Source organism: Acomys russatus, chromosome 27, assembly GCF_903995435.1.
Source record: "Acomys russatus chromosome 27, mAcoRus1.1, whole genome shotgun sequence".
Taxonomy (NCBI): domain Eukaryota; kingdom Metazoa; phylum Chordata; class Mammalia; order Rodentia; family Muridae; genus Acomys; species Acomys russatus.
Window position 1 is genome coordinate 57,600,792 of NC_067163.1, and position 15,991 is coordinate 57,616,782.

General features: G+C 54.1%; 1 protein-coding gene across 1 annotated transcript in view; it reads right to left on the reverse strand.

The window, feature by feature from the left end:
- Myo9b (myosin IXB) overlaps window positions 1-15,991 on the reverse strand; it is an 87,834-nt gene that overhangs the window by 57,582 nt on the left and 14,261 nt on the right. The window contains 1 exon segment of the mRNA XM_051170042.1: window positions 11,893-12,787. Coding sequence (XP_051025999.1) covers window positions 11,893-12,732 — 840 coding nt within the window. The 5' untranslated portion in view covers window positions 12,733-12,787.

A 15,991-nucleotide genomic window follows, 5' to 3' on the forward strand; every position in this document is an offset into this window, starting at 1 on the left:
CCATGGCCTCTGCACCAGCTCCTGCCTCCAGGTTCTGCCCTGACTTACTGCGATGATGGACTGTGGTGTGAAAGTGTACACAAATTAAGCCCTCTCCTCCTAGGTTACTTTTGCTCGTGGTGTTTCATCACAGTAACAGAAACACTGAGATGGTGGTCCACACCGTCAGCCCCAGCACCTAGGAGGCAGAAGCAGGAGGATTTCTATGAGTTTGAGGCCAGCCTGGTCTACACAGCAAGTTCTAAGTCAACCAGGGCTACATAGTGAGAGCTGTCTCAAAAGCTACAACAAGTATTTTCTAAGTGTTTACTAAGTGATTTCCGAGGCTGCACTGCATGGACAGGCCAGAGGACAGCTTGCAGAGTCACTTCCATCTTTCCATTCATGGGTCCCAGGCACTGAGCTCAGGTTCTCAAGCCTGGCAGTAGTCACCTTTACCCACTGAGCCCTCTTGCTGGGCCCAAATTATTCTGAGGTGCTGAGGGCAGAAGCCGGACCGTTAGGCAGCGAGCCTCCAGAATATTTCCATTTGAGGCAGGACGACAGTCATGTGCACTCTCCTGAATGTCGCCAACACTGGCCCCCAGCTGCAGCGCTGCGGCCCCGCTCCTGCTGCAGGGACAGGCACAGGAGAACTACAGTGAAGCGTCCTGCTCTCAACTGACACAGGCAAGAAACAAGCGCTGGCGGAACCCCAGACCCCGGAGAAACTGAGGCAGCGGAAAGAGGCAGCTCAGGTATGTTGGTGCAGGTATGTGGAAGCCCCTGGAGGCAATGTTGCCTGCACATAGGCATTGTCACACGGGCTGGAACTGGGCAGTTTTCAGAGGCTTCAGAGGACGCAGTGACAGTTAGCACTCAGAGATGGAGGGCAGAGGCATAGGTCCTGAACTGCGACAGCTTTTGTAAACATAGACAACTTTACAAGTTCTATACAAGCGTGCTGGCACAGATATGGGAAGGTGGAGAGGGCTGCTGTGTGAGGGGCCTTATGCCCTGGGATCCCGTGAACATGGAGGTAGCTACAAGCCATCTTGTTTCTTTCCCAGGGATGGGATCTCACTACGTGACCCCCACTACCATGGAGTCTGCTATATGGATCAGACTGGCTTCAAATCCAAAGCTTTACCTGCCTGCCTTTGGCTAGCCACACTGACATTCAAAGTGCTGGGGGCAGGAGACATGGCTCAGCAATTAAGAGCGCTGGTTGCTCTTCCAGAGGACCCGGGTTCAATTCCCAGCACCCACACAGCAGCTCACACCTGTCTGTAACCCCAGTTCCAAGGTATCTGATGCTCTTACACAGACACACACGCAGGCAAAACACCAATGCACGTGAAATAGAAATTTTAAAAAGAAGTGCTACACCCTGAGTGAGGGGCTGGGCAAATGGGTCAAGGATGCAGCCTTGCCTAGCATCACCCAAAGAGGGGCTCAGGGCACAGCTTGGAGGTGTCCACACATGCACACCACAGTCTGTCTGCAAGGCGGGGCTGGGTTTGCTGTGGAGTGATTACTACCATGCTGGAGCACACATCTCCCCAGTTCCCACTTTCCTCTCTCTTCCTGGTCGGGAAGAAAGCTTGAGAGCTCCCTTCCCTGCCAATGCTGAGCAGACAAACCAAGCGCTTAGCTGGCGTCACTCTCCTGGGCCGTGGAGGCCTAGAGCTAACACACCACCTCTGTAGCTGAAGCACACTGCCTCTGACTACCCTCCACTCCACAGGCTGAGTGGACAGAGTCCTCATGGTTTTTAAATGATCTCATGTAGCCCAGGCTGGCCTCAGACCTGGCCGTGTAAACTGCAGCTGACCCTGACCTCATGATCCTCCTGCATCAGCTTCCAGTAGCTGCTGGACTGGACATCTGCGTGCTGCACGCTGCTCTCTTCACCTGGAGATCTGGAGAGGGGGTGTTTCTGAGGGGGAGGTCAGTGCAGGTCTAATGGCTCAGGAGTTCTGGCAGTGGGGGGAAGGGGGCAGTGTGGGGCCTGGTCTGCACAGGGGATACTCACGCCCCGACAGCGCGGCCTGGTCCCTTAGCAAAGCACTACAGATCACAGCACTCACACAGGCCCTGTGCACTTCTTCTGAGACATCTGATACTTTGGGGATGATGCCAACCTTGCCTCAAACTCTCAGGCACTGGGATGACAGGCTTGGCCTATTGGACTCAGCTCAAGGAGATCTTTTTTGGATGCTTAAACTATACCCCATAATTCACTCTACTCTTAGATGCAGTGTTCCCAAACATGTAACATCTCCTAAGTCTAAAATAGCCTTGAGGCGGGTGAGCAAAGGCCTGTCCCTTGCGGGCGGCACCAGGGAGAAGCTGAGAGGCTGCAGGGTTCAGGGCAGACCTGGAGTGACAGCTGCCCCTGCCCAGTGCCACTCTGGTGCCCTGATGGCTCCTCCATCCCTTCCCAGGAATGGTCCCAGGACACACAGCTGTCAACACAGTGTTCCCTCATCCACCCCACGCCTTCCCTACATGGCCGGCTGCTGGCCTACCCTTTCTCTCTCTTCTGCAGAAGCACTGGCTCTTGTGGGTACCCCCACTGCTCTCCAGCTCTCAGTGTCCTTGAGGTGGAGAGGGTGCAGACACCAAAGCCAGGAACTCAATGGCCGCTCACCACTCCTCCCTAGCCTGTGGCCAGGCAGGAGCCACTACCTCCTGCTGGTGTCTCTGCCTCACCAACTCAGGCTGTGATTTTCATCAAATCCTCTCTGTGTGTCTCCGAGCTCCTAAGGGCACATCAGACACCACGGACACTGCTACGATTCCAGGTACCCACAGGCTCACATCACAACCCCCACATTAGGAAGGAAGTGCAGGGATCACGGGAGACTGAAGGGGACTCCTGGGTCTTGTTCAGTCTCTGGGCCTGGTGGCCTCCATGTCCCTGGCAGGCAGGATGAAAGCAGTTCCAGGCAGTTGCTGGTGACTCACTCTACAAGCCAGGGACGTGGTGATGGCAGGGTCATAAAGAAGGGGGCTCAGTGGACAGCCCAGCGGTAAAGCAATGGCTGTGTGTGCATGAGGACCTAAGCCTAGCACCCAAAACCCACATGAAAAGAAGCTGACACGGTAGCGGGGGCTGGTAATCCCAGTAGGCAGAGACAGGAGGGTCCTTAGGGCTTGAAGGCCACAGCCAGCCTAGCCTGCTGGGCAGGGTCCAGGCTAGTGAGACACCATGTCTCTAAGAAGAAGATGGCTGAGGACAGTCACCTGAGGCTGAGGACCGTCACCTGAGGCTGGTCTCTGGACCGTATACAACACACACACACACACACACACACACACACACACACACACACACACACACGACCCACGCCTGGCCACCAGCACTGTAAAGTCACCTGCCACTACTGAGACTCTTGCATGGGCAAACACAGCCTCTCAACATTATGGAATGCCTACTTCTAAAACTTCCTTGTGCATCTGTGCCAGGAGCCAGGCTGGGGACAGGAGTCAGGCAAATGCACATGGCACATATGACACTGACATCTCTATAGGGCTCTAGAACTTTCTACATGTACACGGAAGTACAGTCACCACTCAGTATTTTAGGGGTGAGTTCCAGGACTGCTCAAGGCCTGCACAGACCGTGCATGCCCTCTGCCCAGCCCCACAGCACACTGGACACATGAGTGCGGTGAGCGGCTGCTGTGTGAGCCGGCCTAGGGAATGGCAGTCTCCTGTGGCTTGGTCCCAATGCAGCTGCGCCACAAGCACTCACTCATTACTGTTCAAATCCACCCACGGATTCATGAAGAAATATGCTGCCAGGAAAAAGCCAGGAACTGGCTAGAGGAGCAGCTCACTGCAGTATGCCCTGGCAGCTAGCGCTTGCTCCTGATCTCCCTACCCCAGACCCCAGCAATTGTGAGGAACAGACCAGCTACCTCATCTCAGACCCAAAGCCCACCATGTACTGACCCTCAAACTAAAAGCCAAGACAAGCCTTTCACTTGTCCACCTCAGGTGTTTTGTCATAGCAACGAAAAGTAAGAATGACAAGAAAGCCATGTTTATCCATGTTGTATTTGCATGTGTACACTAAAGAATGGAACCTGGAGCCACGCCCCCAGCCCCTCACTGGGGGAGTCTAGGCAGAGGCTGCACCCCCAAGCCACGCCCCCAGCCCCTCACTGGGGGATCCTAGGCAGAGGCTGCACCCCCAAGCCACGCCCCCAGCCCCTCATTGGGGGATCCTAGGCAGAGGCTGCACCCCTGAGCCACACCCCCAGCCCCTCACTGGGGGATCCTAGGTAGAGGCTGCACCCCTGAGCCACGCCCCCAGCCCCTCACTGGGGGATTCTAGGCAGAGGCTGCACCCCTGAGCCACGCCCCCAGCCCCTCACTGGGGGATTCTAGATAGAGGCTCCACCCCTGATCCACGCCCATAGCCCATTGCAGATCTTTCCACAACTCTACTCATGTTCTTTCCTGTTGTTATGACAATGTAACCTCATAAAAGCCCCCCCAGGAAGCAGGGGTAACTTGACTCACAGCCCATGTAGCATCCATCTGCATCAATCACCATGGGGCATCGAGGATGCTGCTGAACTGGTCACAGCCACAGTTCAGAGTGCAGGGAACAAATGCCTCACACAGTGCTCCCTGCTCTCTTCACCCAGGCTAGGACCTAAACCCAAGGGGTGCCGCCGCCCAGAGTGTGCCTTCCCACCTCAATGGCATCATCCAGACCCACACGGTCCAGCCATTGCCATCACAGCTGTTTCTCAACTGTGTCAAGCTGATAATCAAAACCAAACACCTCAGCCTCCCAGTGGACATCCACAAGCATGGGCAGAGCCAAACCCAGCATTCGGCCTATATCTTCCTGAACACTCAGGAAGCCTTCAGGCGTCTGACATGAAACGGTGAAACCTGAAACTGCTCATTTCTGGATTTTTCCACTTAGTATTTCAAACTGCAGTTAACCATGAAAAAGTGAAGCCCAGAAATCAAACCCTTTAGAAAGGGATGAATGCCCATTGTCTACAAGAAAACCAGCACTGGGCTGGGCATGTAGCTCAGCTGGCAGAGTGCTTGTAGCTTAGTTGGTAGGGTGCTTATAGCTCAGTGCACACAGGGCCTGAATAACACCCCCAACCACACAAAGCAGGCCTCTGGTACACACCTGTCATCCGGGCAGTCCTGAGATGGAGGCAGGAGGAGGATCAGGTGTGTGACTCTGCAGAGGGCAGTAGATGGAAGTGAGGAAGCCCTGCAGGGACCTACTGACCCTGACAGGGGCTCCACCCTGAGCCATGCCCCCAGCCCCTCACTGAGACTGTGAGCGCTGGCCCAACAAGCACTGAGTTGGAGAACAGACCCCTCAAACCCCCTCAGTGCCAGTGACGTCAACAACGTCCACCAGCTGCCAACATGGTTGCCTTGGGACAAAGCTCCAGAACAGGACACTTTAGAGGGTCCCCTCAGAACAACAGCAGCTGCTGAGCCGCACTTCTGGTTGACAAACAGGAACTGCAGCTGCCTTGGCCTCCAAGTGCTATGTTGACAGGCGCATGTTGCCACATGTAACTGAGCCACACTATTTTATTCTTTTGGTTTTTTTTCTGAGACAGGGTTTCTCTGTGTAGGCCTGGCTGTCCTGGAACTCACTGTGAGGACCAGGCTGGCCTCTGCCTCCAGGGTGCTAGGATTAAAGGTGTGCACTATTACTAGCTGGCTGAGTCACACATTTTTAAAAAAGATTTCTTTATTAGTATTTTGTTTGGTTTTGTTTTTTTAAGACAGGGTTTCTCTGTGTAGCCTGGCTGTCCTGGACTTGCTTTGTAGACCAGGTTGACCTTGAACTCACAGAGATCCGCCTGGTTCTGCCTTCCAAGTGCTAGGACTACTGGCCTGTACCACTACACCTGGTTTTTAAGAAAATTATTATTATTTATTATGTATACAGTGTTTTGCCTGCATGTACACCTGCACGCCAGAAGAGGGCACCAGATCCCATTACAGATAGTTGTGAGCCACTGTGCTTGCTGGGAATTGAACTCGGGACCTTTGGAAGAACAGCCAGTTCTCTTAACTTCTGACTCATATCTCCAGCCCGTGAACCATACATTTTTTTATCTGTCAATATCAAGACTGTCAAACAACCCACTACTCAGGCTGAGATACTCTCACTTCTAGAATCTTCCACTTGCGTCAGCCTGGCTAAATACCTTCTCCTGGATTCTCAGGCTCCTCATGTCATTGAGGCCATGTCCCTGTGGCTAGGCAGAGCCAAGCCATCAAGAAGCCATGGTCTGTGGGTAAAGGTCCTGGCCACCTACAGGGTGGACACACCCTGGCCCTGGGCGGGAGGTAGCAGCAACTTCAGGACACTTCCTGCTCTGGAGCACAGGCAGTGCTCGTGGGGCCGCAGCTGTGCACTGTCTCCCTCCTCAGCTTCCTCTGCTGCTGTGGCCCGGCCTGTGGCTCAGTGAAGGCAGGGCCCGGGGAGAGCAGCCATGAATGTGGGCCCATGCTGGCCCACACATTCCAGCAGCAGCTGGAGACACAGCAGGGCCAGCCAGTATGTGCCGTGCTTCACGGGACTGAGCCTGCCCCCTGTCCTAGGCTACTCTGCTGTGCCCACTGAGAGTGACAGTTCACCATGTTCACAAAGTCCCCAGGTGGCTTACTGCTGTTGTCAGCTAAGGCAGCCAATAGCCCACACCGTGTCTCTCTTCTGAGGGTGGCAGTGTGCAGGGCCTGTCCTTGTCCCCGGAGGATGCCCTGGCTTCTGCTCTCCTTACATCTTCTGAAGTGGCGACTGTCACAGAGGAATGCAGGGACACTGACGGACAGGCCCCTGCCTTCCACAGGGGTCTTCCTGTTTTCTGGCCAGCGCTGCATTGCGAGCTGCACTCGGGCCTGAGGGGACAACAGGGCCCAATGACACTCTGACCTCAAAGCAACCCAACTTCTCCTTTTGGGGAGCTGAGAAAAAGTCCCTGACATTGCAAGCTGCATTTGTTTTTGGCCTGTGCAGCCTGAGACCCTGAGAGGATAGGACTGAGTGAGGCTAGCAACTCACATGAGCTGGGTTAACCTGTGACCTAGGATATACTAGGGTTTGGTTTGGCCCCCGGCAGCTGTGACCAGGGGACAGGGGCCCCAGATGTTTAGCTAACACAAGGCTCTTGCTGGATCTGCTGGCCAGGGCCTCTTTTCCCCCTTGAGACAAGGTTTCTCTGTGTAGCCTTGGCTGTCCTGGGCTCTCTTTGTAGACCAGGCTGGCCTTGAACTCACAGTAATCCACCTGCCTCTGCCTCCCAAGAGCTGGGATTAAAGGCATTCCTGGCTTGGCCAGTGCCTTTTATCTAGTACTCAAAAGCTGAGGCAGGGGGATGGACAAGTTGAGAGCAGCTTTGGCAATACAGAAACACAGGAAGGGAGGAAGGCAAGGAGGGAGTGAGTTGTATGGTCCATACCTGTCATCCTAGCACTTGGGAGATGAAGGCAGGAGGGTCAGGAGTCCATGGTCATCCTCGGCTACATACTAAGTTTGACACTAGCATGAGCTACATGGGTACGTGTCTCAAAATAAACATAAAACAAAACAAAGGAATAAAAGTGCTCATGTACACAGCTCACCCAAAACACATAATTAAAAATGAAATTAGAGAAGTAAATAAAAGAAACAAATAACGATTAGGGGTTGTGATGGCACACACCTTTAGTCCCAGCACCCGGAGCTCTCTTAGTTCAAGGCCAGTCTGGTCTACCTATAGATTTCCAGGCCAGGCAGGGCCACAATGAGACCCTGTCCCAAAATAGTAAGTAAATAGATAAACTAAATCAAAATTTAAAAAGAAATAAAGAAAACCTTCTGGCAGGATTCCCTGCCTACAGGCAGTGTTTAGGGGGAGGTCATGTTCTCAGGGGTTCTGGTAGGTGTTGGCATCTGGGGTGCAGAGAAGTACCTGGCACCATCACAGGCAGTGCCCATACTCAGAAGGCCAGCTCTGAGCACTGAGCAGAGAGCCTCAAGTTGACAGACACCCCCAGAAGCATGCTGCCTGCCTGCCATGGAGCTGGCTCTGGCTCACAGAACCCAGCAATGCCACCACCCTCCTGAGCCTGAGACTGCCAACGAGGGGGCCAGGTTGTTCTCTGGCTAAGGCCCCAAGAAGGAAGGCAGCAGGACTGGTATCTGACTCACAGCAGTCACTAAGTGACTGACAGCGACAGCAGCCAGTACTGTGCCAGCATTCCTAGGGGCGTGCGGTGATGGAGGAGGAAGAGGGTCAGTGGCTTCACCAGCACAAGAGAAAGGACAGGTCCTGAGACAACTATGGAGCTGGTCACTTGCCCTGGGAATAAAGTCTCTGAGTGTCACCAGTGGTTAGTCTATGTGGGCCACTGTGGATGGATGTGTGTCCCCACAAAAGTCACGCCTCCATCCTTGGCCCAGAAGGTGGACGTCTGACCTCATTTGGAAACAGGGCTGCAGGAATCATCACAGTGCGGGCTCCTTTAGCTCGCGCCTCCCTCGGCCTCTCTCGCACTCTCACCTTTTCAGTGGGAGAAGGGGCTGCGGGTTCTGCCTGACATCTCCACTCTCGCCTCTGGTGCTATCAGCAAGGCACACACGACAACTGCAGCACAGCGCACACAAGCACAGGGGTCCTCTTCATGCACAAGGCGGAATGGCGAGAGGGCTCGCCATGTCACACAGAGCAAGTTCAATTTAAAACCTACAAACACCCAGTTGTGGTGGTGCACGCCTTTAATCCCAGCACCCAAGAGGCAGAGGCAGGTGGATCTCTGAGTTGGAGGCCAGCCTGGTCTACAGAGTGAGTCCAGGACAGGCAAGGATACACAGAGAAACCCTGTCTCGAAAAACAAAACAAAGAAACAAAACAACAGGACAAACAGCTCAAACTCACAGCGATCCACCTGCCTCTGCCTCCCCAGGGCTGGGATCACAGGTGTGCACCACACCCGGCCTGACAAATGGCTTCTTTGGGGACTTTTCCATTTCTTATCCTCAACTGATGGCTGGCTGTTGATGACTGAGGCTGACCTGTATTTGTAGGGCGGGCAGTTGATCTGCACAGATGAACTGACAAGTCAGGGAAGCCAGATTCAAAAGGAAACCTAACTTCTTTTCTCTTTTTGAGTCAGGGTTTCATGTAGCCCAGGCTGGCCTCACATTCTCTAAGTAGTCCTTGGCCCCAGGTTCCTTGTCCTCTTGTCTGCAGCTCCCGAAGGCTGGGGTGGGAGGTAGAAAACCTACTCTGTTCAGTGGGGTTTTTTAAGTTTACGCAGCATGGGACGCTGAGGTTTCCTCTGGGCTGTGGGGAAAAGCAGAAGCACAGCCCGCGCTGGGGCACAGCTGAGCTCTGTGACCTCACATGCCGCCTGCATGATCCCGGGGAAAGCGGAAGCCAGAAGAATGCAGCAAGCTAGAACCAAGGGCAGTTGACTGCACAGCAGACAGCAGCCCTTCATGCAGGGGCAGAGCAGGACGCCATGGGCTAACGGGAGCGGAGCAGGGGGTGGGGGAAGACCACCTACCCCTCAGGGAGGTCCCCCATCTCAAGGTCATGGGGGCCACCTACCCCTCAGGGAGGTCCCCCATCTCAGGGTCATGGGAGCTACCTACCCCTCAGGGAGGTCCCCCATCTCAGGGTCATGCCCCATCCTGGTCCAGCACTCATAGGATGGGGGTAGGCTTGGTTCAAGACACCCCAGGCCACACCCTTCTAAAGCCTTTCTCGTGCCATCCTCCACATGACTGAGAAACTGGTAACAGTCCTGTTTGGGGACAATGACAGGGAAGTCTTCATGATCAATACAGATCACATGTAGCCCCTATATTTGTTTCTGTTCTGGGTGGGGCTTGCATGTGTTTATGTGCACTGCATGTGCAGGAACTCTTGGGACCAGATCTTCTCGAACAGGAATTATAGATGGTTGTGAGCTACCATGTGAGTGCTGGGACTTGAACTCTGGTCCTTAACCACTGACCTACCTCTCCAGCCCCATTTGAGCTTTCACGCTTGTGCATACGGCACGGAGGCCTGAGGACAGCATAGGCGGCACCCCTCGAACAGTGCTAGTCTAGTCTGGCTGGCCATCGAGTCCCAGCCTCCTAGCTCTGCCCTATAGCAATGCCCAGGGCTTGGGGGGTTAAGCCCAAGTGCTAACACCCAGCCCCCACACAGACAGGTCAGCTGACTCTGGACACAGAGCCCCCCACATACGGAGGATCAACTGTCAGGGGATGTTACTTAGCAAGGGGGAAAAAGCTCCCAAGTTACAAAAAGCAGAGGGACCTCAGACACACGAATCACCAGGCCCAACTGCAAGGGGCATAGTGAGTCTGACCCTGTGACCAGCAACCCCACGGGGATGGGCACCGCCCGGGGTGATGGTTGAGGAAGGCAGGCAGTACTGCCTTCAGATACAGTGAACACAGGGCGAGGTGCCCGTGAAACAGAAGGCGGAAGTTGGAGGAGGCTCAGAGAGGCCTGCTCCCTGCTCGGCACTCTCTCCCTCAGGCTGCTTCGGAAACAGACCCACCAAGCTGGGTGGTGGAGCACACTCTAAATCCCAGCAGTCGGAGGCAGAGGCAGGGGGGTCTGAGCTCAAGGCCAGCCTGGTCTACAGAATGAGTTCCAGGACAGTCAGGACCACACAGGGAAACCCTGTCTCAGAAAACAAAACAAACAAGCCCACTGGCCGCCAGCACTCCAGCTCAGTGGCTGAGGTGCTTGACACCAAGCGTGATGATGCCCTGAGCTGCATCCCTGGAAGTCACATGGAGGGAAGCTAAGCCTGGAGTTGACCTCCGACCTCCACATGCACACTGTGCACACACACCCACATACAAAAGTAACTGACTTTTAAAAAAGCCTGTTGAGGGCTAGAGAGATGGTTCAGCGGTTAACAGCGCCACCTGCTCTTCCAGAGGTCCTGAGTTCAATTCCCAGCAACCACAGGATGCCTCACAGCCATCTGTAACATGATCTGATGCCCTCTTCTGGCATGCAGGTGTACATACATGCAGACAGAACACTGTATACTTAATAAATAAATAAATCTTTAAAAAGTAAAAGTAAAAAAATAAAAGCCTATTGAGAAAGATGGGCTGGCAAGATGGCTCAAGTGTTAAGAGCACAGGCTGCCCTTCCAGAGCCCCGGGCTCGATTCCCAGCACCCACACGGCAGCTAACGTCTGTCTATAACTTAGTTCCAGGAGATCTGATGCTCTTGTGGTTTCTGCAGGCACCAGGCAGACACACATGCAAGCAAAACACCCACGCATGTGCACATACACACACATAAACACAAAGAAAAGAAAGAAAGCATACCACTAAAAAGAGAGACGAAGAAGAACAGAGCATGGGACCCCCAACTTCAGAGCTGCAGGCCCGAGACATGTTGACATCTCGCCCTAAAATGCCCAGGGCTGGGCTCACTCCTGTCGCCCATGCCCAGACGCTTGCCCACAGTGACATATCAATGGCTCCCGTGGAATTTGGTTACTGGGGAGCTTGGGCAGCAGGCATAAGGTGTGGAGTCTGGGATGGTTTCCTCCCCATAAGCTGTGGTGCCAGCCATTCCCCCCCCCTCCTCCCAGCCACCCCAGGGCCTGCTGGAGGCAGCCTCGACGCCCACCAGATACACAGAATGGTTCTAGGAAGCCAATTCGCAGCCTTCTGGCCTGCCTCATCCAGCCCCGCCCGCCACCCTGGGTGCATTTTCTCTGTGTGTGGTGCTAGGCACAGAACCTGAGTGGCATGCAAGCTCTGCACACAGAGACCCAGCCTCTCCCAGTGAGTGCTGGGAAGACCCTGAGCACCACAGAGAACTGGGGCAGCAGGCCAGTGCTCCCCATGCCATCCTCTGCCTCCAGGCCCCAGTGCTCACCTCCAGCACGGGCCCTGCACCCAGGATGGTCCTCTCGACGCCACTGGCATAGCCCTTCTGGCTGAGCGCCGTGAGGCAGTGGATGAGGAAGTTGGTGCTCTGGGTCTTGCCAGAGCCGCTCTCGCCCGAGATGACGATGCACTGGTTCACCCGCTTGCGCAGCATGGTGTAGTAGGCCACGTCAGCCAGCGCGAACACATGCGGCTCCAGCTTGCCCAGCTGCTGGTTCTCGTACATCTTCACGTACTTGGGGTTGTAAATGGGCAGGAACTTGAAGGGGTTGATGGCCACCAGGATGCTGCCTGCGTACGTGTAGATCTTGTGCTGCAGGAAGCGCAGCTTCAGGTTCTGCAGCAGGTTGGCTTCAGTCAGCTGCGGCAGGTTGCACAGGTCGTCAAAGTCGGCTTGAGGCCTTGGCAACAGCCCACGCTCCACGAGGCGCCGGGCCGCTGTGGGCTGGGCCAGCAGCTGCATGTGCAGATACTGAATGCTGCCGTCGGCATTGCGCTCCTGCAGTACGAAGTAGTAGCCATCCTCCTGCGGGTGCTCGTCCTGGGCGCGTCGTGGCCACAGCAGCACGCGGTGCACGGGCGAGTCGCTGGAATCCAACACCCACTCCTCCCCGCCCGATTCCTTCACTTCCACCAGCACGTAGCGCTTTGAGCCGTCTAGGCCCAGGCTGGCCACCACGTCCTGGATGATGTCGGTCGTGGTGCTGTCCTTGGTGGCGGTCACGCGGCATGAGGCCTGGCTCCCAGTGCTGGACAGCTGCGGGTAGATGTGCAGCTGGTAGGTGGCCTGCTGCCGACGGCCGGAGCTGCCCGCTTCTTGCGCACTCATCTTGCCGGCCTCCGGAACTCAGCATGCCTCACCAGCGGGCGCGCGCCTCCTGCCACTAGAAGGGAGGAAGAGAGTAGCTTGGTGATCTCACCGGCAGAGACAGAGACAGAGACAGACCAACAAAGGAACCCACTAAGGCAGCTCAGACCAGAAACAACCAGCTTGTTGTTGAGTCCTCTTGTGTGAGGACCCAAGTTCTCCATTTACCTTTTTCCTTCATAGCAAACATGATGGAACCCAGAGCCTCCTACAGATAATGCAGGGGCAATACCCCTGAGCTAAGGCAAAACACCCAGGGGAAGCTGGAGGTAGGGGGTAATTGGGGAATCCTAGGCAGGGGCTCCGCCCCTGAGACAGGCCCCCAGCCCCTCACTGAGGGATTCTAGGCAGGGGCTGCACCCTGAGCCACGCCCCCAGCCCCTCATTGGGGGATTCTAGGCAGGGGCTCTACTGCTGAGCCACACCCCAATCCTGTAAAGGCTGCAAAAAAAAAAAAAAAAAAAAAAAAGGAACATGAGTTGATGCTGGTAATAGTCTGTGTGGTGGTTTGCAGCAAGAGGCACAAAACCAGTATTGGCCAAGTGCATGAGCCAACTGTGTACCAACTGAAGACTAATGAAGCCTTTGCTCAAAGACTGACAGAAAAAGCTGGTCTGCAACCCCAAAAGCAAATGAGACATAGTAGGAGTAATTATCTTAGGGAGCTGAGAAGCTGTAAAAGGAGCAGTGCCATCAAAGAGGGGCTCTGAAGGATGAAGAGGAGTTCGTTCATGGCCAGGAGATAGTGGGTGTGGTGGTCTCATTGCCTGTTCTTATGAAGTTCTAGTCCAAGGCAGAAATACTGTGTGTGGCCGCTTTTGCTACAATACAAAAAAAAAAAAAAAAAAAAGGACGGTGACAAGAGAGACCAAGGGCTGAAGAGCCGTGAGCTGGCTGCTGACTTTGCAGAAGTGTGAACCGGCACCACACACCTAAAAGGCTGGACCAGGAGGCGAAAGATGACACCAGCTCTGGGATCCTGAGCCAAGAAGCAGCAGGAGGTACAAGGCTGAAAGAAGTCCTGTGACAAGGTGACAGTGACGCTTCCCGCAGCACCATGGCAACGCTCAAGGCAGACAAGACAAGCCTCACCCTTGCGTCTCTCCCTTCAGCCAGCAGCTGGGAGAGCACATCTTTGTGGAATCACTTGAGGCTGAGGTGCAGCTCAGTGGGGGGAACTTGCCTGGCATTTTTGAGGCTCTAAAATAAATATTTGCTTCAGTGCACATAGGCACACTCGCTGGCAGCCCACACCTATCCACCCAGCTACCAGGGAGGCTGAGGCCCAAGGAGGCGAATTAAAGGCCAGCCTGGGTAACTCAGGTTGACTCTGCCTCAAACTAAAAAGTGAGGAGGGCTGGGGTGTGCAGCCAGAGAGAAAGAGAGCTACGATATTTACTTTGTAGCCATTTCCAGACGTTTGCCAGCCTCTGACTTTGCAGAAGTATGACTCGGCAGCAGAAGCCTAGAGGCCTTCAACACCCAGTGTTTCAAAACAGCAGGAAACACACACTCAAGCAGACAAAGCCCCAAACACACCCAGCCCCACAGTCAGATCTGTAGAAAAACTTGCACGTGGGAATTAAACATAGATGCCATTGCATACCATAGTGCCCAAAGAGGCCACAAAAGGGCCCTGGATTCCTGAACTGAGGTAGCAGACGGTTGTGAACTGCTGTGGGAGTGCTGGGAACCGAAGCTGGGTCCCCTGGAAAAGCACACAGCACTTTAACTGCTGTGCCAGCTCTGCAGCACCCATGTCTAAATGTTCTAACTATGAAAGGCATGCAGCAGCACACAGACACAGGTGCATGCAGAACACCCCACACTAAATAAAACAAAAATAAAAATAGAAACTAGCTGGGCATGGTGGTGCATGCCTTTAACCCCAGCACTCAGAGAGGCAGAAGCAGGCAGATCTCTGTTAGTTCGAGGCCAGCCTGGTCTACAAAGCAAGTCCAGGACAGCCAAAGCTACACAGAGAAACCCTGTCTCGGAAAGAAAAAGAAGAAAAAGACATCTAGACAAGGCTGACTGTGTTCAGGACCAGCAGCTGAGGACCCCGAGGGCAGAGTGCCCGCTGGAGCTTGACGCTGGGTTGCATCCCTGGAGCCCACAGAGAGAGCCAGATGTGGTGGCACACCTCTGTAGTTCAGAGTGTCACAGAGAGTCAGGGTGGGAGCTACCAGAGCTGAAGGAATGGGAGACTGTGCCTCAGAAGCACGCAGAGGTTGTGTGGGGTTGCTGTTACAGTAAATGCTATTACTGTAGCATTTGGAAGGCCGAGATCATGAGTTCAAAGCCAGCCTCAGATCCATGGCAAGTTTAGGATACACAAGACCCTGCCTCAAAAAAAAAAAAAAAAAAAAAAAAAAATATATATATATATATATATATATATATATAAATCTCAAAAGAACAAAATAAGAAGGAAGGAAGGAAGAAAACACTGATTCCCCAAAAGTCCTCTGATCTCTGGTTGTGCAGCATGGCAGGAGTGTACACAAGCATAAACACACACGCGCGCGCACAGACAGTGTTATTGGTTGTTGCTCTGTTTTTGGTCTGTCTTTTCAGACAGGGTCTAAACTATGAGGCTCTGGGACCTTGGAACCCTCTATGTAGACCAGGCTGGCTCAATGCATAGGGCTGCCTCTGCCTCCTGAGTGCTGGGGTGACAGCTGTGCACCACAGGCCTTGGGACATTGTTTCTCCCTATTATCTAATCCCAACTATGTACACAGGCGCACACTGGAAGACAGTTGGCAGAAGTCAATTCTCTCTTCCACAGTGAGGGTTCTGGGATTGAACTCGGGTCATGGGACTCAGCAGCAAGCAGGTGTCCCCACCGCCATGAATCTCTCCAGGGAAACCAGGGAGGCATCAAATATTCCCGCAGTGTGTTCCTGAGAGCTCATAACTAGAAACCAGCACAGCATCCACGGGCACGGGAGGAGCTGCCCTGACACTCACCTGCCGCTAGCCCCCAACAACACACACAGACCTGGCATTCTGATTGTCTAGACCCCAAGACTCAGGAACTCAAATCCTAGTCCATGAATGCATCCAGCGTGGCTTGCATTGAAAGGCAGAAACACACCAAATGCTCACTGATGGACGAATAAAGTATCGCCCAGCCACACGGTGGAACACCACTCAGCTATGAGAGGGAACAGGCACGGTGCACAGTACAACCTGGCTGAAGTCAGGAACCATGATG